A 12,716-nucleotide genomic window follows, 5' to 3' on the forward strand; every position below is an offset into this window, starting at 1 on the left:
CACAAATCCACATCTCCAATTCAAGTCTCTCCACTGAGCTCCTGACTTGGATGTTCTATAGGAATCTCAGTTCCGACACATTCTAAATGGAACTCATCAGCTTCTCCCTATGTTCCTACTGTAGAGATAAACAAGAGCATCCATCTGGTTACACAAGCCAGAGACTATTTTCCTTGATTTCTGTCCGCAAATATGCCCACCCAAACACTCTCCATGCCTACCCCCCCTATGTTGTAGGTTTTCTTCTCTCCATCCTACTATCACATCAGTACAGGCCCCTATCATCTGTAGCCTCATCAACTACAAAGGCCTCATCACTGGAGCTCATCCCCACTGTCACCTTCACAGCACATGAATTTACAGCTTCCACAGCATCCTAGGATAAGGTCCACAATTCCCTAACATGGTTCCTCAGTGTTCTCTCTCCTGAACTGGGGTCTCATCACATGAACAACATTCTAGTTCTCCAAATTCTATAAACACGTTCCTGTCTTTGGGAACATGTTTATAGAATGTGGAGAATTCAGCAGCTACTCTTGCGTCAGGCTTCAGCTTCAACATTACTATGTTCTTCCCTCTTATGTCACTCATCATCCTTTACTGTAATTCTTATTTAATGTCTGCCTTCCCCTTTACACAGCACATTCCACAAGGGCAGTAACCACCGATGTCTTATTCATCCCCATATTTTCAGGGGCTGGCATTGTCCCTGGCACTGTAGTGGATACTCAGTAAATACTTATCAAATTCAGACACCAAAAGAAAATGAGATATCTAAAGGCCCTTAAGACAAGGCTGTCTGAAACAGTAAAAATACCAGTTTCATTTGAGTACAGCAAACATTGCTTTGTTTTTCGACTACCCAAAGAATGGTGTGCAAATGGCTATGAGAATCTACCAGTTTTCAGCATCAAACTCAGACATGTTCTCTTCAGAGAGATCTGAATGGGTGATCCCATTACTGTGTAATGAGCCTCTCAACACTTACCTTGCTTACTTCCTTTAAGGCCCTTTTGCAGACTTCATACTTTGAAGAGTCCTTAGGTGTCTTTTGACAGATAGTCTGCAATCAAGTAAAAGAAGAACAAAATCAACTGATTTATTTTACCAAGTAAAACAAAACCAACGTCCAGTCATAGAGTCTTACTTGTAGCAAACTTAACAATGCTGAACACAATACTATGGATGAGTCTGAAGATGACATTAAAATCCGATTACAAAACTAGGAGATAGTCTTTAAAAGCACAGGATCCATGTTAATCCAGAGGATAGTTAAATAAGAGGATAGACTTCAGAGGTGGGTGAACCTGGTTTCAAATTCCAGATCTGCTCCTGACTAGCTACTTGACCTTGGGCAAGTCACCTACCCTGACTCTATAAACCTCAGTTTCCTCATCTGTAAAATTGGGATAATGCAATTACATCACAAGGTTGTTATAAAAGTTAAATGACAATGCATGTAAAGTTTTTTATGAATACCTGGCATACAGTAGGCTCTCAATGAATGACAAAATTAATGATCACCATCTTCATTATTATTAGAGCTTATTATATTTGCAGATGATATAATGTGAATAAAACGATCAAAAAAGCGGCTGCTGGATTTTCCCTTGATATGTTTACACTGCTATTCTTGCGATGGTAAAATCGAGTTCAAAGAAGGTCAACTGAAGGTATACTGAATTATGTAAAACTTTTGAAACTATACCCATTCAAAGCCAACAGAACTATTTCAACTGTTAAAAATGTTCACCTCAATTAACAAGCTTAACTAAATCTCCAAATGAAGTAACACTGAAGAGACCATGTTTTAGGTACATTTAAATTCTGCCCAGGTGGCCAGGTTCTCATACATGGGAAACAGACTAGGGCAACAGGCATCCAGCAGAGGTGGAAGATACTAGGAACTAGCAAACCACTGGTACCTTAAATGCAGACGAACACCAAGTCTATAAATCCAAAAGTCAGGGGTCAGGATTGTTACATGTGATACGTGAGAAGCGTAGAGTGTACCATCGATGGATTTATATTAATGGTTCTCAAAACTTTGTGACTATGACCCACTGCAAGAAATACTTTTACACTGCAACCAGTAGACATGCACACAAAAATGAAACACGTTTTTTATGAAATAATATTTAACCACATTATGAACGATGTATATATCATATACCACATGTTCTATTCTATATTCATTTTTTAAAAACACTGCTCATGATTCAAAAATCAATTTCATGACCCACTAATGGGTACAAAAACAGTTTGAAAAATACTAGTCTTTGTCTCTGGGAGCAGGCATCCTTAGTCCATAGCTTCTTTCCACATTTCAATTATTTTAGGTAAAATTTTGCACACTGAATTTTCTAGGGAGAATGACTACAGCTTCACTCACAATCTCAAAACGGTCTCTGACCCCAAAAAGTTTAGAGCCTACTGGGCAATCATGGCATAAACCTCCAACATGGTATCTACAACATGTATATTAGATTTTGTGAGTCCCAATCTATCTAAGCAATTTCCTCAGAATCACAAAGGGAGAGAATATTAAAAAAGGCTGAGATCACAGAATCTAAGGAAACTCGGCTAAAACGCGTTTTCAGAAGAAGAAAAAAGAAACAATCCTGAAAATTCATAGCATTACTAGAAATGTTACATTTAGAAAACAACCATGTCTTGTTAAAAAATAGTAAAGTTTGAAAACTAGTATTTTCCTATATGTGTCAAAGTTTCATTATTTCTATAAAAGTCTTATTAGGCACAGGAAGTAAACCTTTTTAGAGCCAAAATTTAGTTTTGATAACCTGATTTCATTTTATTCTTAGACATGATAAATACTGATTTTTTAAAAATCAGAGCTAGATTCACAAAACTGCAAGTTTCCCAATATTTACAAGGAGAGAAGTTCATAAATCACAGGGAACGGACAAGGAAGGGTGTAAAGGGAGTAGGCTGAGGTGGCCTTGGAGAGCAGCAGGTGCTGTGAATCCTGAAGTGACAGCTGAGCCTTGCCCTCACCGTGCAGCAGAGCCAGCAAAGCGACCGTGATCACATGCTTTCACTCATTTCTAAACTTCAGTGCTTCTTCAGAATAGCTCTTAGAATTTATAATGGAATTGAGAAAATGGAATGTATTATGGAATTGAGAAAATGGAATTTATTTTGTCATCTTACTTGACTGTAATTTTTTGCTTTATTTTTACCCTGTATTTTGACTTGTAAAACCAAGTATGTCAAAACTGACATTATATTAATATTATCCATTGTAAAGTAGAACTATGCCAAAATATTTTAATTTGATCAAAAAGATACTCTTTGAGCTACCACGTGATCCAGCAATCCCACTCCTGGGCATATATCCAGAAAAGACAAAAACTCTTAATTCAAAAAGATCCATGCATCCCAATATTCACAGCAGCACTATTTACAATAGCCAAGACATGGAAGCAACCCAAATGCCCATCAGCAGACGACTGGTTTAAGAAGATGTGATACATAAAATGGAATATTACTCAGCCATAAAAAAGGATGAAATAATGCCATTTGCAGCAACATGAATGGACCTAGAGATTATCATACTAAGTGAAGTAAGTCTGACAGAGAAAGATAAATATTACATGATATCACATATGTGGAATCTACAAAATAATACAAATGAATCTATATACAAAACAAAGGACTCACAGACACAGAAAACAAACTTATAGTTACCAAAGGGGAAAGGAAGGCAGGAGAGGGATAAATTAGGAGTTGGGATTAACAGATACATACTACTATATATTAAATAGATAAGCAACAAGGAGTTACTGTAAAACACAGTATGTATCTTACAATAACCTATAATGGAAAATAATCTGAAAAAATATATATGTATAAAACTGAATCACTTTGCTGTACACCTGAAACTAACACAATATTGTAAATCAACTATACTTCAATTAAAAAAAAAAAAAAAGAGAGACTCTTTGCCCCTCTAGCTGGATGGGAGTCATGTCGGGCCACCCCGTTCTCTCACGGATGCCCCTGCAGTTGCAGCCCAGCCAGTGTGCAGCCTCCTGAGCTACCGTCTGGCTGTCCTCCCAGCTGTGTTTCCCACCTGGCAGTCTCAACTCTTCTCCCAGCCACTATTCAAAATCACATACTTGTTTTCTTCATGAATGTTTCCTAAGATAAGACGGATGCCTGGACTTTCCTCACTCATTCTGAGCAATGCAAAATAGGGCAGGTTCATGCCCTGTGATTCTGTAGGGGACCTCCTTCCTGTGCGAAATGGAAGCGCCTCATCATCTTGGAATGTGACAGGGAAGGGATCTTAGTGGTCAACCAGAGGAAACTGAGGCCCAAAGAGATTAAGTGACTTGCCCAAGGTCACAGGCCTAGTGGATCAGCCAGAAAAGGAATCCGGGACTCCTGACTACAAGAAGTCAATATTCTTCCCATTTCAAAAAATGTTAAGAAAATGAGGGATAATCTAACTTCTTCAGAGTGACCCCACAAGCCTAAATTGAAGATAATTTCCAAAGATATTAGACACAGGTGGGACTTTCCAACTGAACAGCACCTTCTCACTTAATTGGGGGATTTTACAGAAGGGATATAATTTAAGTGGGGTAAGAATAATTTTCTTAATTGGACTTGCAGCAGCACAGCTATCCACAGAGGAAAGAGACACCAGATCACATCTTACATCCATCAGCAGGGGAAGGCGGGTCACCCTCTGCATGGGGAGAATGAGAAAAGAGATCATGGGTAAGTTCCTACAGTCTTCGTGGGACTCGATTCGGGACAAAACTTCCTTAAAAGATGGGTTGGTGGCTCTGAGGAAAAACAAAGAAAGACAAAACTTCAAAATACTTCCTCTTCAAGTTAAGAAGTAAAAATGTATAATAAAATATTGTGATACATTCATATATTATCGATGATTTTTAAATACAGAAACAACAAACACATAATTACATAGAGAGACATGCATGGCTTATCTGCCTTATACAGTCAAGACTGAATATAAGATATAAATTTAAGGTAACAATATGAACAGTAAGATGAAAATGTATGGGCTAGAAATTTTTAAAAGTAGAAAGTAAACTAATGAAGAAGCAATGGTATCATAATGGTGAATGTACACATTATAAATTAGTATACACACTAGAACTCATATCTGATAATCTATAAACATTCCATTTAAAAGATAACACATGTTTTAAGCCACTTCTCTAGCCTGAGATAATAATCTAAGAGAGAAATGTCAGACTGGATTTACTTACTAGGAGGCTTTTGGACTTTTTCAAAGCTTCTAAGACAGAAAACCTTCTGATCATGCCAGCCAGAATATTCCTCCTCTCCCACTGACGTTAGAACAGTGTTAATACTGCCAGAACATTTTTACAGAATTTAGCAAGATACATCGACATAAAGGATCTCATGTGGAACCACCCTATAACTTTCAGGGAAGGCCAAGAGGGGATTCCAGGAAGAATGGAGCCTCAGAAAGGTCCCCAACTTGCCAAATAAAAGATCTAGTATTCAGTAAAGATAGAAGTCAAACCGAGGTCTTCTGACTTTCAGTGGGTCCCTGATACTGTATCTCTCACTCTGTCACCTCACTTCACCCCAAAGGGAGCTCTGAGGAGTTCCAGGGTGACTTGTGAGGAGGGCGGGTGGGGTGGGGGGAGGCCAAGAAGCAGGGTAGTGGCAATTGTAACCTTTTTTTAAAAAATACACTTTGAAACTTGGATGGCTGGGTTCAAGGCTGCTAGAAATAAATTAGGAAATACCCAGAAGAACAAAGTAAAAGAAAGAACACAGAAAGGTTTTAATCTCATTTTCTTAAATTGAGGAGTTTTAGGTTTCCTGCTAGCTCTGAAAAGATTTTTAGGAAGTTTAAAAAAAAACAAATTCTAAACCAGTTGCATATTTAAATTACTTAGGCCCCAGGCCCCCCTCCCCCCACCCACCCCCCCACCTCCAAAGATTCTGATGAAACAGTCTAGGATGCACCCTGGGCATTGTTTGTTGGTTCTCAGGTTCCAAAGGGCAACTGAAGTTGAAAGTCACAGCCTTAAATGTAAATTTACATCAACTGCAACAAAGTTTCTGAAAACACAGCTACTAATTTCCATGTGAAAGCTCCAATGATGGTATCATTGAGCACATTTAAATAAAACCTTTATTTCTCAAGAACTACATAAAGTACAGCAGTACCTATTCGCATTTTTTGAAATCCTGCAAAACAAAGTGAAATTTAGCTCTAATTCCAGACTTTGTTTTCACACATGTAACTTGGATTTTCCAACAGTTACAGAGTAACCTTTACATCAGCAGTTCCCATGGGGGATGGAGGGGAATTTAGGGAAAGTAAGGGTTGTGATTCTCCATCCCCCACCCCTGCAAGGGATGTCAGGCAATGTCTGGAGATAGTTTTGTTCATCACCACTGGGGTGTGGTGGTGCTATCAGCATCTTGTGGGCAGGGGCCAGGGAGGCTGCTAAACATGCTACAATGTATAGGGCAGTTTCCACGACAAAGACTAATCTACGACAAAATGTCAGTAGTGCCTACAAACCCTGCTTTGTACTAATAGCCTCCTTTGACGTTGGCAGCTGTGGGTTTTCCACCCTGCCTGGAGGAGATTTTAATGAGAATGTGGAGGGGGAAGGGGCATAATCAGCCTTTCTCACCAACTTGGGGGTTGTTTCTCTAAGCAGCCATGAGGTGATCATGACCACAGGGTCTCACACATTGCATAGAAACTGACCTGGGTTCCATGCTGCCGTCATAAATGCCACAACGCACAGGAGGGGAGGAGAATGATGACAGCCAGTCAGCCCTCAAACTGAGTTTACAGCAATGTACAATTGCACTGTCAAATAGATAGCCCCTTGTGATAAACAAGCCCCCGACCCCGGCAAGAAAGCAATATAGACATTACTGAACCATTGCTGACTCTTTTAAGGATAGAGATAGCATATACATCACAAAATGCTCAGTAACCTAAACAGACAAAGGGAAAAAGTATGGGGGGAAATTTAAAGTTTAACTCTTTTTTGTTTCATAGTTAAAGCCTTTAAGAACTTTTTAAAAAAACTGCCTTCCTTCGGACCTTCCCCTGCTCTCCTTAACCCCTAACTACGCGGAGGGGGAAAATCAACAATTCTTATAAACAACTGAATAGAGTTGTCATTTGAATGGAGGAAGATTAGGATACTTGAGAAAGCTCTGGCTCCTAGGCACTAGTTCAACCTACTCAAAAACTCTATCTTGGCCTCAGGCTACTTAATGGTCAAATAACAGCTTAGAGAACAATCTTCTCACCATTTAGAATGATGATCACTGATCACCAACCCTCCTACCCCCCAACCCCGTGTCTTGCAGCAATTAAAAAAAAAAAAGAGGGCTTCCCTGGTGGCGCAGTGGTTGAGAGTCCGCCTGCCGATGCAGGGGACAAAGGTTCGTGCCCCGCTCCAGGAGGATCCCACATGCCGCGGAGCGGCTGGGCCTGTGAGCCATGGCCGCTGAGCCTGCGCGTCCGGAGCCTGTGCTCCGCAACGGGAGAGGCTGCAACAGTGAGAGGCCCGCGTACCGCAAAAAAAAAAAAAAAGGAAAACAGCAACAAACTACAATTTCATAATTGCTTTAGAGACAAAATTCTCTACAAACGGGATTTTTTTTAAATCAAATGCCCTCACCCTAAAAGCAATCCTCTTAATCATTTCTCTCTGGGGCTTCCCTGGTGGCGCAGTGGTTGGGAGTCTGCCTGCTAGTGCAGGGGACACGGGTTCGAGCCCTGGTCTGGGAGGATCCCACATGCCGCGGAGCAACTGGGCCCGTGCACCGCAACTACTGAGCCTGCGCGCCTGGAGCCTGTGCTCCGCAACAAGAGAGGCCGCGACAGTGAGAGGCCCGCGCACCGCGATGAAGAGTGGCCCCCGCTCGCCGCAACTAGAGAAAGCCCTCACACAGAAACGAAGATCCAACACAGAAAAAATGGATAAATAAATTAATAAAAAACTCCTAGCCCCAACATCAAAAAAAAAAAATTTATAAAAAGAAAAAAATTTCTCTCTGGAAAATAGATCATCAGGAGGCATGTCTAAATATAATTTAAGAGATCCATTAATTTCAATCTATGTGACCTAATTAAAATGAGATAATTAAAACTGTAACATTCAATATTGCTTACAACAATTTTTGTAGTGTCCGCTGTTGGTAGACTTCATTTGTGCAGTATTTCACATATGGGTCAAATGTGGATGCTGTGTGTTTTTCCACAATGTCACTTATGTCATCTATGAAAATATTATTCTGATGTCTTGCTTCCAACTCTGTAAAGAATCTGGAAAAAAAACAAAGAAAATCATTTACACTTTCTTCTGTGTGCTTTAATAGACAACAGATCATCCTCATGTAATACTATTATACGTACAGGATTTGAAAATATCAACAGTACACGGTACTAAAAAATACAAGAAAAAAACTATAAAAGAGTCTAAATTTAAATCTATCATATAAAGACCTTATTACTTCGTATGGTTGGCTTAAAACATTAATAATCCAGGGCATTTCTGTGCTTTCAGGTATATTTTAGAATGTACAGATTTCACTATTTTTCAAGAATTCCACAGATACTAGGAGGGGGACAGGGTTCATGCTTACATATTTTACTGTATTGAAAAGCATATGAGCAAAACACCTAAGTTAGTGCCTAAAAAATAGGTGTGAAACAAACCTAGTTCTGTGTCCTTTCTCTCAAAATAAAAATAATCATATCATTTAAATCTAATATATGACATTTAAATTACTTCGTATATGACTGAAGATTGCGATTTAGAGTCGCCAGTGTGTGTGTTGTGTGTACTTGCACACACACATATTGTGTCTAGTTAAAGTTAAATTTCAGATAAACAATGAATAATTTTTTAATACAACCATGTGCAAATATTGCATAGGACATCTTGGATGTCTTGTATTTTTTTCTGGCAACCTTAGATTGCATCCAATTTTAACAGAACATCAACTCAGATATTTGAAACAGAGTATTCTTGCTGAAAATGTGGACCAGTGACCAGCAACACTGGTATCATCTAACAGCTCATCAAAAATGACAGCTCACCAGAAATGCAGAATCTCGCCACCTACCTCCCCCAATCTGAACCTGCATTTTATCAAGATCGCCCGATGATGTGAATGCACACTAAAAACTGGGATCTTCCCTAGAGCACACTTACTGAGCAAGTTCAGAGCGGCAGGAAAATCTTGATAGAAATAACTATCACACAGGACTAGAGCATTTTCTTTAAAAGTGTGATGAAGGTGAAACCAACAATAATGTCTAATGTTGACTTCTGGAATAGTAGTACAAGGGAAGGTTAGTTTTCCATAAGCCCTTTAGCATTTAGCACATCATTTCTCCTTACCAGTTTTCTGGGTGGACTCCATAATATAAAATTCAAGGCACACAGTGAATGAGACACCAGAGATTTATATGAGGTGATTAATAGTAAACACAGGCTAACATTTTCTCCCATTTATATCTCACTTCCTTTCAAAGAAAATCCTGGCACTCAAGTAAAAGAATTAAGAGGTCTTATTTTTATAAATGTACATGTACATTAAACTCATTTTAATGTAAATTGTATTAGCTTGTCATCATTATCTATTCTATTTTTAAAAGTCTCCATAGGAGCTTAAAAGACAAAGAAATGCATTTTAACTCCCTAGAAGAATAAATCTATTTATATTCTGGGTAAACACCTACATTTTAATTGCCTTTAAAAGGGACTTAGGGAAAATAATCAATATGGTTCCCATCTACATGGCCTCATCATCCAAGCCCCTTGTTTAAAACAGCAAGAGGGGCTTCCCTGGTGGCGCAGTGGTTGAGGGTCCGCCTGCCGATGCAGGGGACATGGGTTCGTGCCCCGGTCCGGGAAGATCCCACATGCCGCACAGCAGCTGGGCCCGTGAGCCATGGCTACTGAGCCTGCGCGTCCGGAGCCTGTGCTCCACAACAGGAGAGGCCACAACAGTGAGAGGCCCGCGTACCGCCAAAAAAAAAAAAAAAAAAAAAACACACTTTGCTGGACTATTTGGCTTTCCTCCCAATGGGATCAGGGTTCATACACACAGTTCCTAGACAGCAGGTCAGAAAAACACATCTACGTTTCAAAACTCAGTCAGTGACTTCATGTCACTTTGTCACTCTGAGTTTATTAAGATTCAAATAAAATGTCAAACCCTCTCCAAAAAGTTTCAGAATTTCAAAAACATCCAACTTCAAACCCTATACAAACAAAAACCATGTTTCTTAAAGAATATTTTCTATCTAGACTGGTCCTTGACTTCAAGAAATTTGTGATATATTAAGAAGGTAAGAATGATAAACATAAATGATATAGGAAGAAAAAAATGCTTGTATATAACTAACTACATGTTGGAACATATATGCATAAGGGTGCTGGTGGCAGTAACTTTTTAAAAATTATATGAACTATATGTTTTTCATTCTGGTAAAATATACATTTTAACCATTTTCAATGGCTTTAATTACATTCACAATATTGTGTAACCATCATCACTATTTCCAAAATACTTTCCTCACCCCAATCAGAAATGCTGTACCCATTAAGCAACAATCCCCCATTTCCCCCTCTCCCCAGCCCCTGATAACCTCTGATCTACTTTCTATCTCTATGAATCTGCCTATTCTAGATATTTCTGGAATCATACAATATTTGTACTTTTTGTCTGGCTTATTTCACTTAGCATAATGTTTCCTAGGTTCATTCATGTTAAGGGATATACCAGAACTTTTTCCTCTTTATGACTGAATAATATTCCATTGTAGGTACATACCATAATTTGTTTATCTGTTCATCTGTTGAGGAACACTTGGGTTGTCTCCACCTTTTGGATATTGTGAATAATGCTCCTGTTAACATTCCCATACAAGTATCTGTTTGAGTCACTGTTTTCAAATCTTGGGGATATATATCCACAGGTGGATTTTCAAGCTCTCTGACTCTGCCACTAATAGTATATATCAAGAAATGATAGTATAAAACCAAGAACCAATACAGAATAAGCTGAGCTACATGCCAAGGAAAGATTATTTCCTTAAGTGAAGGTGGAGTAAGAAACGATCCTTTACCTCCTGACACTCAGAGTTGAGTGGCCCATGGGAGGCATGGAACCAATTAACTGCGATATAGGACTTATTAACAGAAACATACAGTGAAAAGCGCAGGGCAGGGCGTGAGGTGAGGAAAGGTGTGAGGAGTCATCAGGGATGAGGATGGCAATACGGGGAGAAGGGGGGCAGAGCACTGCAGGCAGGGACACAACGTGGGCACAGGCGTGAATCTCGTTGGGAAAACTGTGGGGTTCAGCGAGGCGAGGTGTCGACCACAGGAGGAACAGGGGCAGAGAACGAGGGCTGCAAAGCAAGCAGGTCAGAGCTAGACTATAAAGGTTTCACTGTCTACTGAGGAACTTGGGCTTAATCTATGCTATGGATAAGGAGAACCTGCTGGATGGAGATGCTGAAGCCATCCAATCAGACAGAGACAATTGAGACAGAAGTGGGGAGAGACAGACCATAAGCAGGCCAGTGAGATGCTAATCTGGGCAAGTGAAAATAAAGCCTTGGCAGTGGGAAATCAAAAAGGGAGGACACATTAGGGTAATAATTTGGTGGGAAAGTTAATAGAATAGAGAAACTCATTAGATGGAAAAGTCAAGGAAGACATTGTGGTTTCTAGTCAAAGTTTCTAGCTGGGCATCAAGGTGGGTCATGAAACTATTCAGGTAGACAGGAACTTAGGAGGAAGGGGGAGAAGCGAGAAGAAAAGAGTTTAACTTTCCCTGAAAATATACATGTGTGAGAATTCAGAGCCACAGGAATTCTAGGTATTATGTAATCAGGACAAGTTCGTTTTTAGCTGGTTTTCATATAAATGCAAAATATTTGTAATTTCTTTTAGCTCCAAGTGTCGTTTAAGAAAGTGTTCAAAAAAAATTGAAAAAATAAGAAACCATTCATAAGGTCATTATCATGTAAATCTAGGAAATAAATATCTTAGCGGCAAAGATCTCTTCCAATTTCTTGTCTTCAGCTAACTGTTACAGTCTGAGGAATGCAACTACATGACCAAAAACAACAGTAACTTGGCTTTTCCCAATGAAAAGGAAAATTCATTTATCACTCTAGAAGGTTTGCCAAAGTACAAGATTAAAAACAAAATACTAATGAAATATCTATGCTACTTATTTTAACATAATATAAACGAAGCCACCCATCTTTTATTTAGACACTGGCACAATTAAAACATAATTCAAAGCTTTCTATGTTAAATTATATTGGTTATTTTTGGCAAATTTGCTTATTTTACTAAGTGAGCTGAGCTACAAACAGGCCAAGAAAGTATTACTAAAGAATGAGGTATTATTTCAATAACCAAGAAAGCCGGAGAGCCAAATGAAGCAAAGAGAAAAGCATTCTGGTTCCCTAGATGAAACTTGAATGAGTCTGTGAAGCAATCTGGTTTACTTGAAGGATAACTTTTTAATGGAAATCTACTTCAGCCCAGTGAATTTTTTTTTCTGGCACAATACCTTCATTATTTCCTCTTTGTAGCATTACCAAAATGATCGTGTTTTACAACCAATCATGTTACACAACCTTTCTGTTTTTTTTCCCACCAAAATTCTAATGTCATCATCGC

At 39.1% G+C, this 12,716-nt stretch overlaps 1 protein-coding gene across 15 annotated transcripts in view; it reads right to left on the reverse strand.

Annotated features, from left to right (window-relative positions):
* ARHGEF26 (Rho guanine nucleotide exchange factor 26) overlaps positions 1-12,716 on the reverse strand; it is a 279,113-nt gene that overhangs the window by 186,953 nt on the left and 79,444 nt on the right. For 13 of the 15 annotated variants that reach the window (XR_016393100.1, XM_089910975.1, XM_089910976.1 and 10 more), the window contains 3 exons: positions 8,177-8,329; positions 4,637-4,814; positions 989-1,063 (listed from right to left, as the gene is read on the reverse strand). Coding sequence is in view for 14 of the 15 variants with exons in the window: in XM_089910975.1 (XP_089767101.1) it covers positions 989-1,063; positions 4,637-4,814; positions 8,177-8,329 (406 nt within the window). In the remaining variant the exon portion in view is untranslated. The remainder of the gene's footprint in view (positions 1-988; positions 1,064-4,636; positions 4,815-8,176; positions 8,330-12,716) is intronic. The other 2 variants (XM_022582811.3, XM_089910971.1) reach the window with 1 other exon arrangement.

The sequence above is a fragment of the Delphinapterus leucas genome, chromosome 4, assembly GCF_059928025.1.
Source record: "Delphinapterus leucas isolate spDelLeu-1000000601 "Yukka" chromosome 4, BTC_Dleu_Yukka2, whole genome shotgun sequence".
Classification (NCBI taxonomy): domain Eukaryota; kingdom Metazoa; phylum Chordata; class Mammalia; order Artiodactyla; family Monodontidae; genus Delphinapterus; species Delphinapterus leucas.